This window comes from Pteropus vampyrus, unplaced genomic scaffold (assembly GCF_000151845.1).
Source record: "Pteropus vampyrus isolate Shadow unplaced genomic scaffold, Pvam_2.0 Scaffold144, whole genome shotgun sequence".
In the NCBI taxonomy this organism is placed as follows: domain Eukaryota; kingdom Metazoa; phylum Chordata; class Mammalia; order Chiroptera; family Pteropodidae; genus Pteropus; species Pteropus vampyrus.
Window position 1 is genome coordinate 1459749 of NW_011888925.1, and position 22874 is coordinate 1482622.

The 22874-nt window shown below is 43.8% G+C and overlaps 1 protein-coding gene across 1 annotated transcript in view; it reads right to left on the bottom strand.

Annotated features, from left to right (window-relative positions):
• Positions 1 to 1152: 1152 nt before the first annotated feature.
• LOC105297827 (HRAS-like suppressor 3) overlaps positions 1153 to 22874 on the bottom strand; it is a 23919-nt gene continuing 2197 nt past the window's right edge. The window contains exons 3-5 of the mRNA XM_011368685.2: positions 13155 to 13257; positions 9929 to 10197; positions 1153 to 1433 (exon numbers count right to left, since the gene is read on the bottom strand). Of these exons, the coding sequence (XP_011366987.1) occupies positions 1332 to 1433; positions 9929 to 10197; positions 13155 to 13257 (474 nt within the window). The 3' untranslated portion in view covers positions 1153 to 1331. The remainder of the gene's footprint in view (positions 1434 to 9928; positions 10198 to 13154; positions 13258 to 22874) is intronic.

The window sequence follows — 22874 nt, forward strand, 5'->3', positions numbered from 1 at the left end:
TTCTGATCAAAGATTCGCCTCTAGAGTTTCAAAGTAATTTGTTTTCACACCCTGCTCCCAGTCTCCCCACCTCAGAGGTTTACGAGAAACTCAACCTTATCTTTTCTACGCATCTCTTCCGTTTGATGTAAAATCATTAAACCGCTGAAGCATGTGTACTCCAATTGTAACTTCTGACATAACAAATGTTCCTTTGCTTTACTTTCCTGCCTATATAAGCATCTCCCCCAAGTTAGAGCACTGTTTCAAGGCTAGCCCCTCGGTAAGGCCTAAATAAAACTTTTCTTAAATGTACAGAGATTCAGTTGTCTTTTCCTGACAGCCAGGGCTGATGAAGGAGAGTATTTCTGAGGAAACTACCAAAGTCTCTTTCAGGGAAATGGTCATTTTGAGCATCTGCCAAGCCCAGCGGGCAGCAGCAGCAGCCCTCAAGGGACTAGCTACAAGTGGTCATTCCTTACCGCAACCCCGCCTGCAAGGGCTCAGTGGGGCCTGCCACCCTTTCACCCCGTAGAGTCTACGCCAACCTTGTACCACATGATCAGGCCCCATCCGGCACAGCTCATTGGCCAAGTGGGGTGACCTGACCCAACGGCAGCCAATCAGTAGGCTGAGCTAGGAGTGAGATGAGCCAATCAGATTCTCTCTCGGGAACTGGGAGCGCTTGGCAGGTTTGGGGAGATAGGCCGCAGGTGAGTGTGTGGGATCAGAGACTTGCGGGGGTCATGGGAAGGCCAAGCGGTGAGGAAGCATAAATAAGGGTGGTTTTAAAAAGATTGGCAAGAGCACGTACTGAGTTTCCTTATGGCAAAGGTTTGGTTTGGTTTGGTTTGAACTCCAGGAATGTCTACAGACTCCAGCTGCTGAGTCTAGAAGCCATCCCGGGTCTAGTTCCAGGACAAGGTCCTGGCCGTCAGATGGTTCCTGTTCTTGTATATCAAGCTGGTCTGTTCCCCTTACTGCCTCCGTGTATCCTCCCGACCAGAAACGCCCATTACCTGAGATAACCGGAGTGGGACTTCGTTTCCTGCAAGAATAACAACGAAGCCCACAAAGAGAAAGTGAGAGGAAATCACCAAAGGGCCAGGGCACAACCTGGCATTGCCGGGAACAGAACCCGGCTTTGCCTTCAACGGACTTCACACCAGGCAGTTTTTGCTGCATTTCCCCCAATAAAATCTTCCCTTATTGGGCTTTATTTAATTCTATGAAAATAAGCCTTATTATAAAAACAGAATGAAATCCATAAACCAGACCTCCAAAGCTCTAGCAAAACAAGCCCCCCACGCCTTAATGTATAAAGTAATTGCTGTCAGGATGGTCCCTTCAACTTATTGCTTTTGTCGCTTGTTTCTTGAGAACATAACACCGATGAGGCCCGCGACTGCCAAGCCCATTCCTGCGATGCCAACTGCCGTGATGGCGTCTCTGACCTGCAAGAGAGAGAAGCGTGGATCAGATTCTTTGTCAGGAATCTGAGTCCAGGCTGTATATTCGACAAGAACATTCAGCTCAGAGAGCCTTAGCAAACTCAGGAGTCAACAAATATTGATAGGGAAATGGGGAGAATTGGAGGATGGAGCCAGCTAGCCAGGAATGTACCTGGGCTTGAAGATGGAAACTCCATTCGCCCTGTGGGTATTTATAGCACATAAATCCCCAGAGGGAGGTTATGGAAAAGACAGGAGGGTTGGGATTCTGGCCGATCAATGGGCAGCCCTTGAAGCAAGTGCGAAGTCAAGGAGGAATTGCTGTTGAATACTCAATAAACGATGACCTCCATGAGAGCAAGTACCTCACTGCTCATGGCTGAATCCCCAGCATCCAGCCAGGCGCAGGAGTGCTCTTACATATTCTTAAATAAATGACAACTATGAGTAGTAGTGATGTTATACTGTAACTTATTAGGCTATACAACTTGTGTTGCTTGTACTAGAAAACAAAAAGTGTTTTGTTTTCCATCCTGGCTCCATCCTCCAATTCTCCCCATTTCCCTGACAAAAAGTAGGAGTAAGATCCAAGGAGTAAGATCCACATTTGAACATGTGTCAAATTTCAATCCTTCCGGAAACTCAATTAAAAGTAAAGTAAGCCATTTGTTTTAGGCATAATTCCTCAAGGACACAGAGAGTACTAAGTCGTAAGGCAGCAGTGGGGAAAGCTGAGGATCAGTCATGACTATACACCAGAATCCTTGAAAAAGATTACCTATTGACAACACCAGTTACCTCTGGAAGGAGAAGAAGAAGAGGGAGAGTTTTAGCTAGGTCCCTGGATGCCCTCCCTAACCGCAACAGAAGACTGAAAGTTTATTCTTTGGAGAGGGTAAAATAGAAGATTTGGGGGGCTGGAAACCTAGAAGCACAAATGAGGATGTGGTTATCGTGCCAAATAACAGAGAGGGAGAGACCGCAAACATGCCGAGGGTAAGACTCTTGGCCCTCCTAGCCCTCCCTATTCCCAGAGCTTTGCCCTCCACGTAAGAGTCAGGAAAACTTTTCTGGAGCACCTGACCAGCCCAAGTAGAAACAAAAGATATCAATACTGTGGATTACCAAACAGCTCACCCAGATCACCTAGAAGTGAAACTCCAAGTCAATGAGCCACTGTCCCCTCCCAGCTCACTCCGAGCTTCCATTCAGTAGTAAGCCCCCCAACCCTTAATCACAAGCATAAAACCAAGGTACCGGACATCTGAGGAAGACCTCTAAAATAGAAGACACAGAGCAAAACAAACATTAAAAAAAAAGCAATCTGGAGAGACAGAATCCATATTTAGAACAGAAAGTATCTTTTTAAAAACTATAATTAGAGAATAATAACATATTGTATCCTATAAGTAAAAACACAGCGCTATTAAAAAAAAAACTAATAGAATATTGAGAGAATAAAAACAGTCCTTAGGAAATAAAAGTACAATAGAAATGACAAACTCAATAAAAAGGTTCAGGATTGAGGACATCTCTCAGAATAAATAGCAAAAAAGATAAAAATATAGAAAATAGAAGCCAAAGGTAAAAAAGGGAACAATCCAGGCAGTCCAGTATCTGAATAATAGCCATTCCAGAAAGAGATATTAGAGAAAACACAGAGGAGGGGAATCAAATGAAATAAGTCGTGAAAATTTGCTAGAGCCAAAGCATGTACGTTTTCAGATTGAAATGGTGCTCCAAGGCCCATCTCAATGGATCAGAAAAGATCTATATCAAGGAACATTCCTGTGAAATTTTAGAATATTAGGTAGAGGAAAGATATTACAACTGCTACAGCAGGGAAGAGACACAGGAAACAGAGAAAAGATCAAGAATCAGGATTGGAAGCAAGAAGACAATGGAACGATGCTCCAAAATTCTAAAGCAAAACAATGTCTAACCCCGCATTTTGTATCCAGACGAAGTATCGAGTCAAGTGGGAGGGTAAAATAAAAAATAATCCAGACATACAGTGTCTCAACAAATTCACTTTCGACGCGTTTGTTTTCAGGAAGCTGCTGAAAGAAATTCCATCAAAACAACGGTGTCCATTTAAAAAGAAGCCATGAGATACAGAAGATGAACACTTGGTACAGGAGAAAATAGAAAGGGATTTCACTGGAATGATGGTGAAGGGAGATCCTAGGACAACTTTGTACTGCTGTCGAGAGTAACTGGTCAGCAGAATAATGACCCCCTGTAGATGTCCATGTCCTAATTCCAGGGACCTATATTATGCTACATGGTGAGGAGGAATTAAAGTTTCTGATGGAATTAAGGTTGCTAATCAATTTACCTTAAAATGGGGAGATTATCCTGGATTATCCAGGTAGGCCCGATGTAATTAAAGAAGGAAGCAGAAGAGTATCACCAATGTCATGGTGATACGGTGTGAAAAGACCTCATCACATCCTGCTTTGAAGATGGAAAAAGGCTACAAGCCAAGGAATGCAGTGGCCTCCAGAAGCTGGAAAAGGCAAGAAAACAGATTCTGCCCTCAAACCTCCAGGAAAAAGCGCGGCCCTGCTGGCACTTTGATTCTAATGAGCCCTGTTTCAGCATTCTGACCTCCATGAACAAAGAGACAAGTAATTCACGTTGTTTTAAACCACTACGATTGTGGTAGCTAATTTGTTACAGCAGCCACAGGAAACACATAGTAACCAATCCAGGTAACAGTGTTGCGACTCAAGAGCCTGGCGTGTTGAGTTGACCATTGTCACCATTATCCCACGTACTGTCTTTCTACTTTAAAGCAACTTCTGGGGCATGTGGTCTGGGGGGCAAGGGAAAAAGCAAAGAAATAAGAAATAAGATTATGGAAGCAGGGGATCCAATCCAAGAAACAGGCAAAGGAAATCCCAAGGCTGGCAGTAAAGGGAAGCCCTAGGGAGAAGCGTGAGTCAGCCAGGGAGCAACCAGGACGCAGAGCAGAATGGCTCTCTCCAAGGAAAACACAGAACTGATAGATTCTTCGGAGTGATTTTCCTTGTGGAAACCTGTACTGAGAGCTAATGAGATGGTGTGGGAAGAATTAATGATGGGTACAAGGAAAACCAAGCAATGAAAGGAAGTAATAATTGTCTTGGAGGAAAAAAATAAACTACCCCTCCCCCCCCACACACAAAAAAATACACTGCAACAGTCAGCTGTGAGTCAAATTTGCATAGGCCTAAAACAAACACTGAATAGTAATTTAATAAAAATGCATAATGTAAAATTATGCTGAGAGCATGGGGGAGGGAGAGGGGATGATAGTATTAAACAATTTAGCCTTCGCTTACCATAATAAGAATTCAAAAGAGCATACTGAAACATTTTTAATAAAAAGACACTAGTATACACATATTGTTTAGAAATGCAGAAATAGGTTAAATGTCAAAATTAATGACTAACAAATAGAAGAGTGGTTGCCTTTCGGGATGAGGACTGGGAGGAGCTGAGAGGGGTAGGGCAGGGAACCCCGTGTTTTATTTTAAGTCTTTGAGTGCTGATCGTATTTTCATATTGTGAGTGTATGTTCATTTGAAAAACTAAAATTTAAATTTTAAAACTTTTCCAGAAAGAAGGACAAAAGAGAAAGAAATAGAAGCATGCATTGTAAGCCCGGGAACCTGATACAAAACTTTATTGCACCCATAACTTCAAATGTCAACCCATGTCTACACACCTGAAGGCAAGAAGATGAAGGTGAAACCATCTCATAGTTGGGTCAAAGACTACAGGCAGTTATAGGAAAACAAACATTTAGGTGTCCTCGTAAACAGCCACCCAAAAATGTTGCTAATACATTTCACAGATATAACAGAAGCCATTGATTACTGTTCTGATATTTCGGCTTTGCCCAGTGATGGAGCATTGCTTTGATAGGACACACACACTTCCACAGCTCAGATTCATCCTTCCCTTTGTTTGAAACATTCCCCTTTACCTCTGACCTTCAATCCGGTTTATAAACTCAAGTGCTTAAAAGCACAGCGAGCATTGCTATTGGTGTTCCAGATTTTGGGGATTCAACTACTGTTAATAAGCATTTAGGAATTAGATTTGGTATAGCTAGCTCTTCTTTCGTCTTAGCATTCAAACAGGTTTGATGTACACAACTATTCACATACAACTCAAAGACATGACAGTCTGCCACTGAACTCCAACATGGTAGCCATGGCCTTGAGCTCCAACAGCACCGACAGTTTCAGATTCAGTGCAGACAAAGAGCCTCTGTCAATGAGTGCTGAGGATGCACTCTGAAGCTTAAAAATCATTCCCAACGTAGAGGTCTGTTGCCCTAATTTGCAGTCCAGCTAGAAGGCTAGTGTATCCTGCGGCCTCTCCCCCAGCTTCCTTCTCAGTCTCTTAGCCGTGATATCCTCACATCCACCATTTCAACCCTTCATGTTTTAACAGATACAGCAGCAGCACTAAAGGTCACAAAACTGAGTGGAAACAATCCAGATCATCAAGCAACGGTGAGAAAGTTCAGCCTCTTCCTGTTTCTAGCATCATCCAGGGCCCAGCTCTGGGAGCCCCACCTCCTGCGACAAAATAAAGGGAGAGCAAATTCTCTCTTCAGCTCATAGCAACTGTTCCCAAGGCACATGGGCTAAAATCAGCAAAACTGTGCTTTTTCTCACTGGAGGCATAAAAAGAGTGTCATAAACATAGATCAAGAAATCTCACTCAAAAACCAAGCCAGGCATTTAAGCAGAATCAAGAACAACAAAGGAAAAGATTCTTAATCATTTAATGCCAAGGGGTCCAGCGAAGATCGTGTACCAAAAATCTCAGGAATAAAAAGGATGAAAATGTGGTCTTGACACCCAAAACCCATATTCTTTCCTGATGCCATCAACACGGCCCTTGCTACTGTAACCACAGAGCTTAACTAGACTGTACATGTTGTCATGCCAAAACTCCTACATGACCACTGCAGAGAAGAATTTAGAGGTCTTTGATGGTTAGCTAGATATAGACAGATGATAGATTAGATAAGTAGATAGATGATAGATGATGATAGATAGATGATTAATAGATAGGTAGGTAGGTAGATAGATAGATAGATAGATAGATAGATAGAGAGAGAGAGAGAGAGAGAGAGAGATCTTGGTGCTGCCCAGGATTATCTAGGCCATAAATGTGTCCAGCATAGCTGTGTGAGATGTCCAGAAACACACCAGTGTAACTAACATCATGAGGTACCCAGAACTGATGTTCTTAGCAGCCAGAACACATGATGACAAAACTGGATGAAGCCACTGACCTGAGGTTTAACTGCTGCTCAATTTTCAAACCTTTCTCTAAAAAAATAATTAGGCCCAGTTTTGTGGTAGCCATGGTTCTTTCGGGTTAATTTGCTAGGGAACCTGTATAAATCCACTTGCATCCAGTGTTTTTCTTGCTAAGCTATGTGTCAGGGTGGGAGAAATGTTTTGCAGATGCTGGAGGAGACACAATATGTCTTTTACAGAACCTCATGGTATGAGAAGAAATGCTGATGCAACTGGCTCATACAAAAGATACTTTGTCAAGGAAAACAGCAATAACCCCATTGTTTGTGGTCATGCTTTGCACAGAGTCAGAGTTTAATTAATACAAGAAAGTGGTATCTAAGTTAGTCCTGCTCGTGCAAATTTTACAAGGAAAATGATTTGCCTGAGAGTCAGCACTATCTTTAGATGCCTTGATGATTATCTTGGAGCAAGACCGACGGGTCCGACGAGTGCAGCCCAGCCACTGTACTGAAATTACAGGACTTCTGACTGTTAAAATGTGCTCTCTGGTGTACATCACCAGTCTTAAATCAGAATATCATGAAAGATAGAAATTAGAAATGCTAAGGAATCTGTCTTTGTCGTTTAAGTGGACAAACTGAAATCCTATCTGACTGCAGAAAATTAGCTGCTTATGCTACACAGCTTCTCTGAGTTAAGCCCCAGAAATGTCTCCAAGAAAAAGAAAATGCTAACGTGCTTTCTTCACTTTCGGCGATGTACTGAGTGCATGAAAGAAGATTAGTGTTATTCTGAAAGCATTTGAATTTAGATTATGAGAGGTTACAAGATAAAAAGATTTGTATACAAATTTGCCTTCAATACTTACAATAATTTTTAAATGATACCCTGCAATTTATCCAGATTTCTGTAATATATTCATTGCCATTGGCTACAGCTTCAATTTCTATTTACCTTAATATTCTATCTGAGTATGAGTAGATTTCATTATAAATGTAGCTGCTTTTTAAAAAAGTACTATTCATTTCAAAGTCTTATTTACAAAAGGCTACTAACTATACCTTTTTTTGAAGCCTGAGTATTTTTAGGTAGTGGGAAGTCAGAGAATCTTATTTTAGAATACTCTTAGGCGGGTAAAGCACCAACAACATTTTAGTCTAAATCCATTGCTTTCCTTTCTAACTGGTAAATTAAATGAGTCACAAATACTTTGTTGAAGGATAATCTAGTCTGCTTCAAAGGGCACAGCACAAATAAACACGATGAGTGACCAGATTATTAAAGACAAACAAAAATGTTCTATGAGGTATATGAAAAGGAAAGTTGCCATTTTGACAGCACTTACAAAGGCAAATGCTGGTATTTAGGTAAATGCTGGTAGACATTTTGGTTCTCACCCCTGGGGGTGTGGGGTGTGGGGGAGTGCTACTGGCACTTCGTGGGCAGAGGCCCCAGATGTTGCTGAACATCCTGCAGTTCACAGGGCAAGTCACTGACAATGAAGAATTAGCTTCCTTGTCAATGACTCAAAATGTCAATAGTGCCCAGCTGGAGAAACCCTCATCCTAGTCCAAAAATGAAAGAAGAAATCTTTGGAAACAGTAGAGATGGTATCTTTTTTTGTTGTGAAGAATATCCTGGTTTCATTTTCTGTGAGGAGAAGAATTCTTTATGCCGTTTTATTGTTTTGTCATTGTTTTGCCCTTTCGAGTGGGCGGGTAATGCAGAAAGCAAAAGCTAAAAGAACACTGTGCTATGTCCAGTCTGCACTGTATCCTTTTGCAAGAAGAGCTGAATTATTGTTTATGAGAAGAGTAAATGATAGAAACCATTTCTTAGTTATTTCACTATCTCATATTTGGAATCGTATTTAATTGCTCTAAATATTATTCATGCCTAGGGACATACATCTTTTACTAAATTATGTAACAATTTGGTATTGACACAAAATGCTCTACTTATATAAACCTGCAAATCCATTCTTTAGTCCATTAATAATCAATAAGGAATAACTAAAAGTGAGATGATTAGGAGGTATTTTATAAATCTACCAAATCTTCCTAATGCAGCACGCTGAATTTCATAGAGCATCTTATTTCTTCTAGAGTTTGTGGAGTAAGTTTTATTTGAAGTTTATTGCCGCATAGGAGTATGGAAATGTGCCTGACATAGAGCCATGTGTGAATGAGGACCTCAATTGTTATGTAATATCACCAAGGATGAAAACAGATTTATTTAGCACAAGTTTCTCTTTTTTATGCTGATATTGTCACTGCTACTTTAAAAAAAAAAACAAAAAACTTTCAATATTATACCCAAGTCTACCAATAAATGTTAGTTTTCTAAACTTAAATAAATGGAAAATAGGATAGAGAGGATAAAGAAATCAGAGGAGCAGTCTAGGGGTCCAACATCCGAATGATCGGAGTTCCAGAATGAGGGAAGAGAAATGGAAAATTCCCCAGAACTGCAGGAACGGGTCACACACACACACACACACACACACACACACACACACACTTGGTACCAAAGGCGCAGAAAGGGAGAGAAGGGAGTGAACGAGAATTGGAAGGAAGTTAGTTACTGGGGAAAAAAAGAGATTCAAAAAAGGCGGGGGGCATGGCTGAAATCAAACCAAGTAAATGACCAAACTGCATCCCTTGGACCAAGTCTTGGGTTGCAGCAGAGCTGAGAACAGTGCTTTTTAGAAGCATCAAAAGCTGTGTCAAACAGACCTGGGCTTCAAATCTCATCTCTGCCACTTATCAGCACAGTTGCAGAATCCCAAGAAAGGGGAAGTATCAGTTCTGGAGATCAACACAGATTTGTTCTATGTAATAAATGGCCACTGACAAGTTACTTAAGCACTGTGAGCCTCAGTTTCTCCATCTGTCAAGTGGGAATGATGAAACCCACCTCTGGGGCTGTGGTAAGGGTCCAACCCAGGGAAGGGCAGCCAGGGAGGACTCAGCAACTGGAAGATGACGTGATGGCTGTGATTCACGTGATTTTGGCCGTCACCTGGTAACCACGCAGGTCTGCACTGCCGACTTGCAGGTCTCCCCACCCTCGTCCCCACCCCGATTGTCCCGCCCCCGAGGGCAGGGATTCTGTCTCTGATATTTCGTCTCTGTCTCCACTCTGGCCCGGCCCACACTGATGCCCAGCCAGGGTCGGCTGAGGGGATGGTCTGGTTCCTGGGGACAGAAACACTGACGGAGGACGCACCTGGTCGCTGCGTGAGACCCCGTAGCGCAGCTCATTGACGAAGTGCTCACAGTTCTCGCTGGTCAGCTTGTAGAGGACCTCCTGCCCCACCCGCTCCTCCGCCCGCTGGACGATTTTGCTGGGAGGCAGCGGCGGGTACTTGTCATCATGTTTGTTGTTGACCTGGTACTTGTCTCTCCCGGCCACATCGTACAGTAGTTCCTTCTTCACTATGGCCTTGTCGGCCAGGGCAGACATGACACTGGCCACACCTGCCCCAGCGATTTCGCCTGCGGAGTCATAAAGAAGAGACAGAGGGGCTGGTCCCCAGCAGGCCCCCAGGGGCTCAGAGCGGGACCCCGGCTGGGCATCTACCCTTGGCAACATCCACAAGGGGTTGAGCAGGTGTGGAAGGGGAAAGGGGGAGGGTCAGGTATATGCTGTGTGGCCTTGGAAAAGGGGCTTGTGGTCTCTGGGCCCTGGTTTCCTTATCTGAAATGAGGGGTAGTAAAGTTCCATGGAAAATTGTGATTTTTTTTTTTTTTTAACATAGAGAAGCTGGCCTTCTGGGACACCTCAGTGACCCTCTTGGTCATGTCCTTGGAAGAATAGAGTGTGAACTTTTTATGATGCTATCATGGCTATACTTCCTTGACATACACAAAGCTGCCTACTGCAGAAAAGGTGGATGGATTTGCAGAAGTAGTTGCTGCCCTTATGAGAGCAAAGGGACAAAAGCTCCCCAGCTGCTCCCCGAGATGGGACACCAGGGAGGCCCAGTGTGTACATCGGCACAGCACTGGCCAAGCCTGAGGGGCTGGAAGGGGCAACATAGCTTCAGTAATGAAACTGCCTCAAAGAAAGGAAGTCTAGGGTCAAGACGAGGACCAGGATGGTGAGCAGGGAAAGCTGACGACATCGCGGCCTGGGCAGCCAACCTGCCGGGTGCGGGGAGGGCACACTTTGGGTTTGATGGCAGAAAAAGTGGGTATGCACCAAGCAGGTGAAGCCCAGAGAGGAGGCTCGCTCCCTCAAAGAGCCACTGCAACCCGCCGAGATCGGGACACCCCCAGACTCTCCCCACAGGGGAGGCACCCTGTTATGCTAGGCGAGATGTCTTTCACTGTGACACCTCATGACAGCAGGAAGCAATGGCAAGAGGGACCGATCAGATCCCAGGTCTGCTCTGCTTTGCCCTGAACACAATCCTGAGACATTAGAAAATCGGGGGACTTCTGACCTGCTACCAATAAGGCGGGAGGTGCTCGAGGGGTTCGCTGGTGTTAATAAAAGAGATGGTGCCATGTGTGAGCCTGGCGTTTGTGAGGACAGTCAGCATGGGAGCTGGGCCAGGTGAACTTCAGCGCGTTACGGGGGTGGGTGGCAGGGCTGGGACCGGGGTGAGGCAAACAGGTGCCTAGAGCACAAAATATCAGGAGGAAACAACTGTCAGGGCCGGGCAAGGACAGAGCCAACCCCTAAGAGTGAGGGCCCCCCTAAACTCTGCACCCTCGGTGCCTCCCGGTGGGTGGTCCAATAGCAGTCGGAAGATCTGGGTTCTGATTCTGACTCTGTCACTGGGTCTTGACATGTCACCTAACCTTGCTGGGCCAACACTATGGGAACCCCCAATTACACACTAAGGTTGATACGTAAACACACATCGATATGGTAATTTAAAGTCTGATGTCGGGCAGAGAGGTCTAAGTTGAGGGTGTGGGTTTAGGACACATCGACAAATAGAAGATACTAGAAGTCAGAGGACCTGATGGGGTCACCTGGGGAGAGTAAGGATTAGGAATCCGGGAGAGGAGGAGAAGACAGGTGCCAGGTGAAGAGTGGACAGGGGTGAAGTGAGCTGTGACCAGAACATTGACCTCTGGCTTCGGCAAGATGTGGACAGTCTTTTGGGCATCTCGATAAGCTCTGCTCCACGAGGCAGGTGAAAAAGAGAGCCTGGTTCAGGGAACCGAAGAGAGAATGGGAGGGGAGGGACAGCGATGGCCACGGCAGACGAGATCTGCTCTACGGGGAGTCAGTGAGAGGGGACGTGAGGTTGAGTTTATTTTATCGACGGGAGATCTGACCGTGGTTTCTACGCCAAGAGGAACAGCCTAATAGAAAGGGAGACGATGATGATATAGAAAAAGGTGGGAATTTGAGAAGCAAAGCACTTACGAAAGTAAGAAGAGGGGTCCAGGACCCACACATGTGGGTATTTTTTTTTGCATTTTAGCAGAAGATAGGTAGATTCTATAGGTGCAGATATTGGTGGTTTGGGTAATCAGGAGTGGGGAAGATGACATCTACTCTGGTTTCTTCTGATTTCTCTATAAGTACAGTGTGAGGCCTTTAGTGTAAAGTGAAGGGGTGGGCAAAGGACACCTCCAAAAATGCCCACAACAGCCACACTCGGAGCAGCCTCAAACTGGAGCCAATTTGACGTCTGCTAACAGAACAGGTAACAGGCTGAGGCACAGTCACGTCACAGAAAACGCCGAGCAGTGAAATGTCGCTGATCGCCACGTGACTCTCACAGCCTCACGAAAGAAGCCAGACACAAAAGAGCACAGACCGCGATTCCTCTTAAGTGAGGTTCTCAAACAGACAAAACTAATCTGTGGCGAGAGAAGCTAGAATAATGGCTGCCTCTGGGGAGGGGGAGGGGATACCGAAGAGGTATGCAGGAGCCTTTTAGGGGAGTGGGAATGTTCTAGATTTTGACCTGGGTCCCTGTCACATGGATAGATACATCGTTTTTAATTCGCTGACTATACACATTATTACATTCATGCCCTTTACTATATGCACGTTATACTTCGGTTTAAGTAAAAAGTTTAAGAAAAGGGATGGGGCATTGTCACGACAATTCCCCAAGTTCAGTATTCTTAGCCTCGGTGTACAGAGAAGGAAACCGAGGCTGGAGAGTAGACACTGGGTTCATGGCCAAGTCTGCTGCCCAGAAACCCATGCTCGCTCAGGGAGTTTTCTATTTAAGAGTTAGATGTGTTTTATACAAAGCCACAGTATATAAAACCATAAAAGCAGAGCTGCCCCCTGCGTAGCCCACCTCAGCCCCTCTACAAAATCCCTAAGGTTCCAAGGAGCAGAGTTTGAAGACCACCAGCCCGCACCAAACTGCCTTCTCGTAACGCTCGGAAACCGACATTGGGGTCGCCTTTGCCCATAGCTTCTCATCTCCCTCTCCTCTCAGCCCCTGCCCAGTGGAGGCCCTGGGTGCCCTTACTTGGGGGGGCCAGGTGGACCACATATCCATCGCCAACGTAGATGGCCCAGTGTCTGTAGAAGGGACGGAAAATCTCGATCAGGTCTCCAGGCTTGGGCTCTGGCTGCAAAACCAAGAACACAGCTGTTAGAGGCAATATGAGCGAGACCTTGAAACCAGGTGGCAAAGGTTATAGGCTGTCCAATCAGGGGGGTGTTCCTCAGAAACTCCCTAATCTGCCCTAGGGCCTGACCACAAATCGGTGTGTCTTTGGCAGTAATGTCCTCCTGGCTGTTTATCCTGATGATAAATGTGTGTATATTTGTGTGTGTATGAGAGAGAGAGAGAGAGAGAGCGACAGACAGACAGACAGACAGAGACAGACAGACAGAGACAGACAGACAGAGACAGAGACGGAGAGAGACAGCGAGAAGGAAAACTCTCCTGTATACTGTACTCACACCAACACTTCTGATACCAGATGTGTGGGTTTTTCTCACCAAGAAATTCAATCCTTGCTGCACACAGACTGGGTGCCCTATAATTTACCTCAACTCTGACACTACCCACCCAGAGTTAACGCAGACCCCACAGGTTAAAGGCTCAGCCCTACAAGACTGTCCTCTGCAATTCAGATGCCAATTACAGGTCCAGGTTGTCACCTGTGCTTCTGACCAGCTATAAATAGGGGGTTCCCACAATCCCCTCTATGGGTTTAATAATTTCCTAGAGTGGCTCACTGAACTCAGGAAAAGATTTGCCTACAGAATTATCAGTTTATTATAGAGGATGCAATGCAGGAACCGGCAGGTGAAGAGATGCACGGGGCGAGGTATGCGGGAAGGGGTGAGGTATGCGAGAAGGGGTGAGGTATGCGAGAAGGGGCGAGGTATGCGGGAAGGGGAGCAGAGCTGCAGGCCCTCCCCGAGGCACACCACTCTCCCAGCACCCCAGCATGTTCACTGGTCCCTTAGATTAGGGTTTTTCATGGAGGCTATATTAAGTAGGCATGATTGATTAAATCACTGGCCATAAGTGATTAATTCAACCTTCAGACCTCTAATCTCAGAGCTGGTCCTCAGATCTCTCATCACCTCATTAGCATAAACTCGGGCATGGTCAAAAGAGGCTTCTTATGACTTTAAAAAACTCCTCTCACCCAACCACTTGGGAAATTACAAGGGTTTTAGGACTCTGTGCCAGGAACTGGGGACAAAGATCAACTACCTATTTCTTATGATATCACAGTGAAGGTGTGTGGGAGCGAGAGTGTGCGGGGGAAGGTATGGAGGGGGCTGAAACCTGCTCAGAGCGCCACCCTGATAAGGGAGCATGGGACGGAGCTTGAGAAAAGTCTGGAAAGGTTCACCATCACTTTCATTCAACACTATTGAGGTGCCAGTAACAGACAGTGTGCTAAGTGCTGGGGTTGGACTCGGACCAGAATCAAGGGTGAGAACTTCTCTGGTCCAATCTTATTCATGAGCAAGGAAACCATCCCTTTAGAACCCCCAGCGACAGAGCCCCTCTGTCCTTTGCTGGAGCCTTCACAAGCACTCACATCCTCACTCCCTTCAGCTCAGTGAAGAGCTGAGGAGGGGGTTTGCCCACATCCCACCCCCAAGCAATGTGGGCCTGACAGAGATTCCATCAATGATCAGCAGAGGAAAGGGACTCGCCCTTGTATGGACTCCGTTGGGATAAAAACTATGGGCAGCGGGAATAACTGGTCACAACTCTACAACACCTATGAAACAGGGTCAATGAAAACATTAAAACTACAAAGAAGCATCACAGATGGCAGGAAAATCATCTTTTCACGGGAATGTTGCAGATAAGTCATGCTCTCTTATATGGTAATTAGAATTTATCTTCCAAAAAGGAGACACCCAGAACTTACCGAGAACCTGTTCTGGAACAAGGAACAATGGTTGCAATGTATGAATCCCATTTGTTTCCAAGAATAGGAGAAAAAAAAAAGTATAGTTTGACGAGAGCTCAGGGGTCTTCAAGGATCCTCAAAGAGGACTTTAACTGGAAGTCTCCACAAATAAGCAAGGACATAAAAACAAAGACCCAGCCCTCAGGGAGGCCACCAACTAGAAAAGGAGACAGTTTGAACATTAGCAACACAGTGTCAAGTAATAAGCAGCCATAGGTACACAGACGTGAAGAGCTCACTGTGTGCCAGACAAACGTCAACGAAAGGGGACCTACTCACAGAAAAAAAACCTTAGCACAATGACAACAATATCTACAAAGAAACTGAGACATTGAACATCAAGAGATAATGGAGTGGCAAATGCATGCTGCTAAGGGAAAGAAGCCACACCCCAAAAGCAACGTATGATCTCACTCATATCATTCTAGAATAGGCATCGCTATAGGACAGGAAAGTGACCTCTGATTGCCAGAGACTAGGAGTGAGGAGAGGGGTTGACAACAAAAGGACATGAGGGATTTTGGGGGGCAATTAAACTTTCTGTATTGTTTTGTATCTTGATGGTGGTGATGGTTATGCAGTTGTATGTATTTATCAAAACTCAAACTGAATACTAAAACAGGTAAATTAGACCTTAATTTTTTTAAAATACTAATGCTTAAAAATAAATACAAATTGTTAATACTTTTAAATAGACATCTACTGTTCGAAAGAAAAAAAGGTGTTTTTTTTTGGTTTTTTGGGGTTTTTTTAATACTCAAATTGCCTGCCCCTTGTGAGGGCAAAAAACACATAATTCCAAATGTGTACAAGCTGAAAACATGATATCTCTCAAGGAAACTTTTCTTTTTTTTTTTTAATGAGATAAGTGGTGGTAGATTCACCCACGGAGCCCTGTGCACTAGTTAGAGCAAGGGTTCAATGTTCACATGGCAATGAGGATTATCTTTTAGATACAGATTATCTGAGTGGGAAAATGAGAATGAGCTCTGCAATACAACTCCACTCATAAATTAAACATACACACACGCAAACCAATAATACACATCTATGAGAACCACACCCGAAAAAAACAAATTTTTAAAAAGCAACAACAGTCTACAGCCATGCCACCCTAATCTCAGAAGCCAAGCAGGGTTGGGCCTGGTTAGTACTTGGATGGGAGACCACCTAGGAAGACCAGGTGCTGTAGGCATAAAAAATAAAAAATAAAAAATAAGGGCTTGTAAGCTGACAAGGTCCTTGCAATTTGTAAGGGTTGCCTCGCCTAAAAATAAATAAATAAATAAAAATAAAAAAATAAAAACAAAATAAAAAGCAACAGCAAGGAAAGAATCATGCAAACTAACGAATTCACATTAAACACACTAGGATGCTGGCCACTGGGGAGATGGAGTAAGGAATAATGATAAAAGGGAACCAAAAAAAAAAAAGAAAAGAAACTTGTAAGAAGGTGGAAGGGGTCTAACGGGGACCGGTGAGGACAGGGTGCCAACGAACTAAGGATATGAATAATTCACTCTCTAATACTAAAATCTAACTAGAGGAACAATTACTTAACGATATACACAAGCCAACTCAGGTGAATCAAAATTGAGAACTCAAGAAATCATGTTATAAAACTAGAAATACGAGAACTATAATCCATGGGCCAAATTTGTGCCTCTGCTTATTTTTGCACTCAGCTAAGAAGGTTTTTACATTTTTTTCCAACGGTTGACGGAAAAGTCAAAAGAAAAATAATATTTTATGCCACATAAAATTATATGAAATTCAAACTTCGGTGTCCATGAAGTTTTATTGTCACGTGGCCACACCCATACATTGACATATCGTCATGTTGTCCGTGGCCGCTTTGTCTCTAAAACAGTAGAGGTGAGTAGTTGCAACGGAAATCATATGGCCTGAAAAACTGAAAATCTTCACTATCTGGCGCTTTACAGAAAAAGTTGGCCGACACCAGTTATAAAAGCATCAGCAGTGACGCCTCCCTCACTCAGCTTGACCCCAGTCCTGGGAATCCAGTTCCATCGTGTCACCAGGTCGTTCTTCTCCCAGGAGTAAGGGGACCAGCAGGAAGCACCAGGAGAGGAGCTGCCTCTCCAGGGCAGGGCCCGGAGCTCCCCACCTGGCACCATAACCAGGGCCTTCCTACAGCTGTGACACAGGACATGACAATGGCAAAGCTGAGACTCTGCACCCCCGGGATTTCAGAACAAAAAGTCTTTATCCTTCCCACAAAAGCAGAGTCACAAAGAGCGTGGAACAGCCATTTTCCTTAGCAAGCAAATTAAGGAACAATTTCCGGCCTCCGAAACTCATACTGGAAAAACAATCTAAACAACCACTAATAAAGACCAATTAAATAAATTACCTTACATCCATAGGTAGATACAGCCATTACAACAAGGTGGATTTACGGGAGCAGACACAGAAATAATTGAAAAAAGTTAAGTTGAAACACATTAGCATCCCTATCTTTGCTTAAAATACATTTTTATACATTTATAAGCAAACCGTATTTTATACTATGTGTGATCTAAGTAAAATACATCAAACCGTTGTATATTATATACCATGGGAGGTTAGGATTCAGGGACTTTTCCATTTTATGTTATATGATTTAATTGGTTTTTACCAATATGAATTACTTTCATAATAAAAATTTCTGAAGATTTTTAGAGGAGGAAAAAAATGCCGCATGTTGATGAACTTGCAGATTTTTAATGGGAAAAGGTAGACATCATCTGTCACCAAAACCTCTTGAAACCATCTCCCATCTGGAACCTATAACCATGACCATACTAATGATGCTTAAAAATCAGTAATACTTACATGTAACATACAAAACCACAAAATAAGTTTTAAAATAATATAGTTGGATATGAACCTGATCTTGGAATCAGGAAAGACACTCTAAGAATAAAGGCCAAAGAAAAAGGCACAAAGTGAACTATGAAAAGTCTTTACAATTGAAAAAATGTTAAAGTTAAAAAATGTTCAAAGTTTCTATCACTGCTTGCTACGTTCATATTCTTTTTTAAAGGGGAAATGATCCCCACAATCCCAGCTGTCCAGGCAGCCGTACTTTATACGATATGACGTGACCACTGCACCCCAGCCCCAGCCAGTTGGACTAGAAGGCACAGGTCCCAAGCTGCTCAGCATCCTATGAGCCACTGTGATAAATGGAGCTGGACCAATCGAATTCTCTCTCTCTCGCTCTCTCTCAAAAATCTGACCCAAGAAATGAAACAAAAATCGCTTTGGGGCAGTAGGGGCTAAAACTGAAAAATTATGACATAGAGGAAGCAAGAGAAACCCCAGTGGGCCATGAGACAAATCAAGGATGGGAGGAGAGACCTCCATCTTTGACAGAATAGAAGACTCCTGTTAGCGGGAGAGAAGGAAGCAGGCCTATCAGAAGTAGCTAGCTGAGTCACGTCAATGGTGGACCGCGGAGCACTAGAGTGAAGATGCACAAACTCCAGCTACTCAGACGTCTGGAACCACCTTGACCCTGAACTGCCTCTCAGCGCTAGTTTCCAGGAGGCCCAGCCTTATTACAGCTCCTATTCTTAGATGTTCATGGAATCCCCTTACCTTTCTACATGTGTCCTTAAACTAAACTTTCTTTACTTGAACTAGTTTCAGTGGGCTGCTCATTCCTTATAACCAAAAGAGCCAGACCAGAACATTCTATGCACAGAAAAAACACCACAAACTATGGTGACAAACTGGAAGAAAATGACAGAAAAAAAAGGTTAATATATAGTTTTTATAACATTTAGTGTTTATAAATCGGTTTAAAAAAAGATGTAAATTCTAAAATATAAAAAATAGACAAAGGGCATGATAAATAATTCAAAAAGAAGAAATACATTATATTACCCTTAATACAAAAAAACGCAAATTAAAAACTAGCTTGGGGAAAAATTAAAACACTAATACTAAATATAGGGAAGGATGCAGATAAACAGGCATCTTCTGTTCAATACACTGCTGATGGGAATAGAAATCAGTACAGCTTTTCTGAAGGGCTGTTTGGCAATTTGTATTACTAACCTTAAAAATATTCATTCCCTTTAATTCAATTTCTATTTATAGACCAAAACTTAAGGAAATAATCTGAAATGCCCACAAAAGATGTCTATCACAAAGTCAATGGCAAAATATCAGATACCTAAATATTCTACATAAAGAGATTAATAAAATCTTGCCATATTTATATATTAGTATACCATATAGTTATGTTTTAAAAGTTATATTTTAAAAGACTACTTAATGACAAGAAATGCCCATAATATAAGGGCTAATGAAAAAGCTTTTATACAAAACAATATATTTTTTAAACTTTATTTAAAAAAGAAAAACACAGAAAAGCTATGGAAATACACCAAAACATAAAGTGTTTATTACTAGGTGGTAGAATTTGGGGGTATTAATTTTCTTTTTAACTCTTTTCTAGTTTTCTAAAACATTTAAGTACATATATTTGTTTTAGAATCAGAAAAAAACTTAAGACTTGACGAACATCAGTGTGCTCAATTTGGGGTACTCCGTACAATTACTATTATGTAACAAAATAAATACACACAGCAAGAAGACTACAAAAATATATACCAACATCCTAACAGATTCCCTCACTGCTGGGATTAAGATGTTGTGATTATTTTCCTTCTGTCTATTTTTTTGTATTTTCCAGCTTTTCTGCGATGTTTTTTTTTTTTTAAAGTTCAGAGCATGCTCCCTAACATGTTATTATGAAAAGTTCCAAACGTACAGTTTGAATTTTCAAATGTTTAAAATCGAAAGCATCTTCTACTGAACATCTGTATACCCACCACCTCGATTCTACCATTACGTTACTATATTTGCTTTATCACAGCTATGTCCACCTAGTCTTTCCGCCTGTAGAGTAACTTTAAACCCTCGAAGTGATCAGTGTTCTGAGAGGCAGAGGTAAAACACTGAGGGAGTCCGGGACAATGACAACGAGGACAGCAATAAAACAGGCATGTGATGTGCTCTGTCTCTGTTCTAGAATGTACTAGTTCCCGGCTGCATGCCTGCAGCCTTTAGCCCCAGCTGCAGTTCACAGATGCGAGGTCGTGCATAAATTGTAGAGAAGAGGCTGCTGGCAGGCACGCAGAAGCTCTGTGCATTTTTGATGAATACGCTCCACCTGCCCCAGGGAAATGATATAAGTGGCCGACGACACCCCTGAGGACCCATTCGCCTTGGGGAAGCCCACCTCTGCCTGGAAGGGTCAAGGAACCCACTCGTTTGCTCATTCCCTCAACAGATGCTCACAGCCCCAGGCACCAACCTAGGCACCTGGGCTATGTCCACGAATGAAGACCCCGTCTTCATGGAGCTTTGGTTCAGGATCAGGGAGGGAGGTTCCCCCCTCCAAAAAAGTTTAATACCTTAGTAAATAAGTAAACCATTTAGAATATGAGAAGAGGCACCAAATGAAAAGAAAAAGAAAAGGCAAAGCTGGAGTGCGGTGGGATGGAGGCGGGGGTCGCAAGATGAAACAGGGGGTCAGGGAAGGCAGAGAGTGGGCCCCGCAGATGTGGGGACTATCCAGGCAGAGGGAACAGCCTGAGCAAAGGCCCCCCGTAGGAATGTGTTTGAGGAACAGCCTAAAGCAAATATAGTAACGTAATGGTAGAATTGAGGTGGTGGGTATACAGATGTTCAGGGGCCAGGGTGGCCGGATTGCAGGGGAAAGATGGGACAGTGAGAAAGCAGAAAATGAGAACAGCAGGGGAGGGTGAAAGAGGTAATGGATTCTGGATTTCTTTGAGGGTAGAGCCGGCCATTGGAATGAGGCGGGGCTTGAAGGAAAGAGGAGTTGACAATGACTCCAAGGCCAGGGCAGCGGGAGGCTAACTGGGCAGCGGGAGACTAACTGGGCAGCGGGAGACTAACTGGGCAGGCTCTGTCGAGATGTCCACCAGATCGCCAGGTAGAGAGAGAGGCCAGGGCAGCAGCTCAATGCATGAGTCTGGGGGTCAGGAGGGCGGTCTGGGAGGAGGGTCACCAGCGACCGTTATGAGAATGGCTCCCCTGGGGAGTCGGAGGCGAAAGCCTGGCTGAAACGGGTTTAAGAGAGAATGGGAAGAGAGGAGATGGAAAGGCAGCACCTGAGATCTTTGCTGAAGTCTTGAAAGATAAGGGGGAATGTGTGTGTGGAAGAGACAGCATTCAAACCCGAATCCTACACGCCCAACCCTCACGCTGCCTTCAGAGAGGGTGGTGGAGAGGAAGTGGCCTTAAAGAGAAGAGATGGAGACAGGCGAGCAGGGGTGGGGGGCAGAGGGTTCTCCAGGAGCAAAAGCACAGCTGTGAGAGGGGATCTCAGGGTGCTTTGGGGTTTAGCCCGAAGCAAGATTCCTGAGATGGAGCCCAAGGCTGGCTCTTTTTTTTAAAGCTTCCAGGTGATTCTACTGTGCAGCCCAGAGTGAGAACCACAAGAGAGGGTCTCCGAGGGGGAGTGAGGGGTCAGACTGAAAGGTGAGTCTGAGATGGGCAGTCAAACCTCATTTTGCAGGTGGGAAACTAAGGCTAAGAGAGAAGTCACCTACCCAGGATCAACCTGAAAGTGGCAAAACAGGAACTTGACCCACAGCCTCTTTCCCCACCACAAGGATAAGGAAAGAACCCAGCTCTCTGGAAGATTCTACCAGCTCCAACTCTAGTTCCTGCCTAATAATCCACATCCACCCTGCAACTCTGTGGTATGAGACCCTCGGCTATGGGCACTGGACAGATACAGAGAGGAAAGTGAGAGCACTTTTAGAAGAATTTTCAACCCAACAATTGAAACAAAACAAAAAGACTGTTATTAATTCAAGGCCGCTAAGAAGTATTCCAAGCCACCCACACTCAGCCCCATTTAGGAGAAATGTGGGCTATATGGTAGACAGGCAGCCTCTCCATCCCAGCGAGGTCCGGGGCACTGCTTCAACAACATCTAACACCTGTCAGGCCCGAAGCGCTGGACAGTGGCACAGCCAGAGTGGAGAGGCAGCCGCCCTCTTCCCTGGGTGTAGACAAATAGGGATGAGTCATCCGCAGAGAATTTAAAAAATAAGACACATCAAAAGTCAGTTTTCTGTTTGTTATTACTGCAGGCCGACCATTTTAAAGATCAGTGGTAATATACTACTTCCTCCAAAGCTATTTTATTGCTCTTAGTTCTATTTCTGTGGTTCCTATTGAGATTTAATAATATATGTAAGCCTCAAATTAGCCCATTTTTATCTCTTATTCTTTAAAAAGCTTGTCTTCTACCTGAAAGTTTTAGTCAGAGAATGCCCAGTTAGAGAGTCAGCCCCGGACACACACTCAGCTGCATGTGTAATTTTCCAAATGGCTCAAGCTGCTTGCTTTAGTATGCTTCAAGCTGACTTCTGGCTGGATCTGTGTCGCCAACTCCTGTGGTCCTACATTTTCCTGTGTTTAAACAGAAGACAAAAGAGTCTACTCTCCCAATGCCAGAAGAAACTCAGATAGAAGTGTTTGAAAGCCTAGATCATGTTCACCAAGAGCTAGACCATTCTTCGAAAGCGATGAATTAAACAAATGTCACCATCATTCAGCCATTTTCTCCGATTTTTGCAGAAGAACAGAAACTTGGGAGAATTTCGCCAAATAAGATAACTTGTGATGAATTTTCTAGTGAAGATGTTTTAGTGAAAATGTTTCAAATGTGGAGATATTTAAAAGCCAGTAGGACTGATTTTAAGAAATAAAGATATAGGCAGTATTGTATTACGATCTTTAGAATT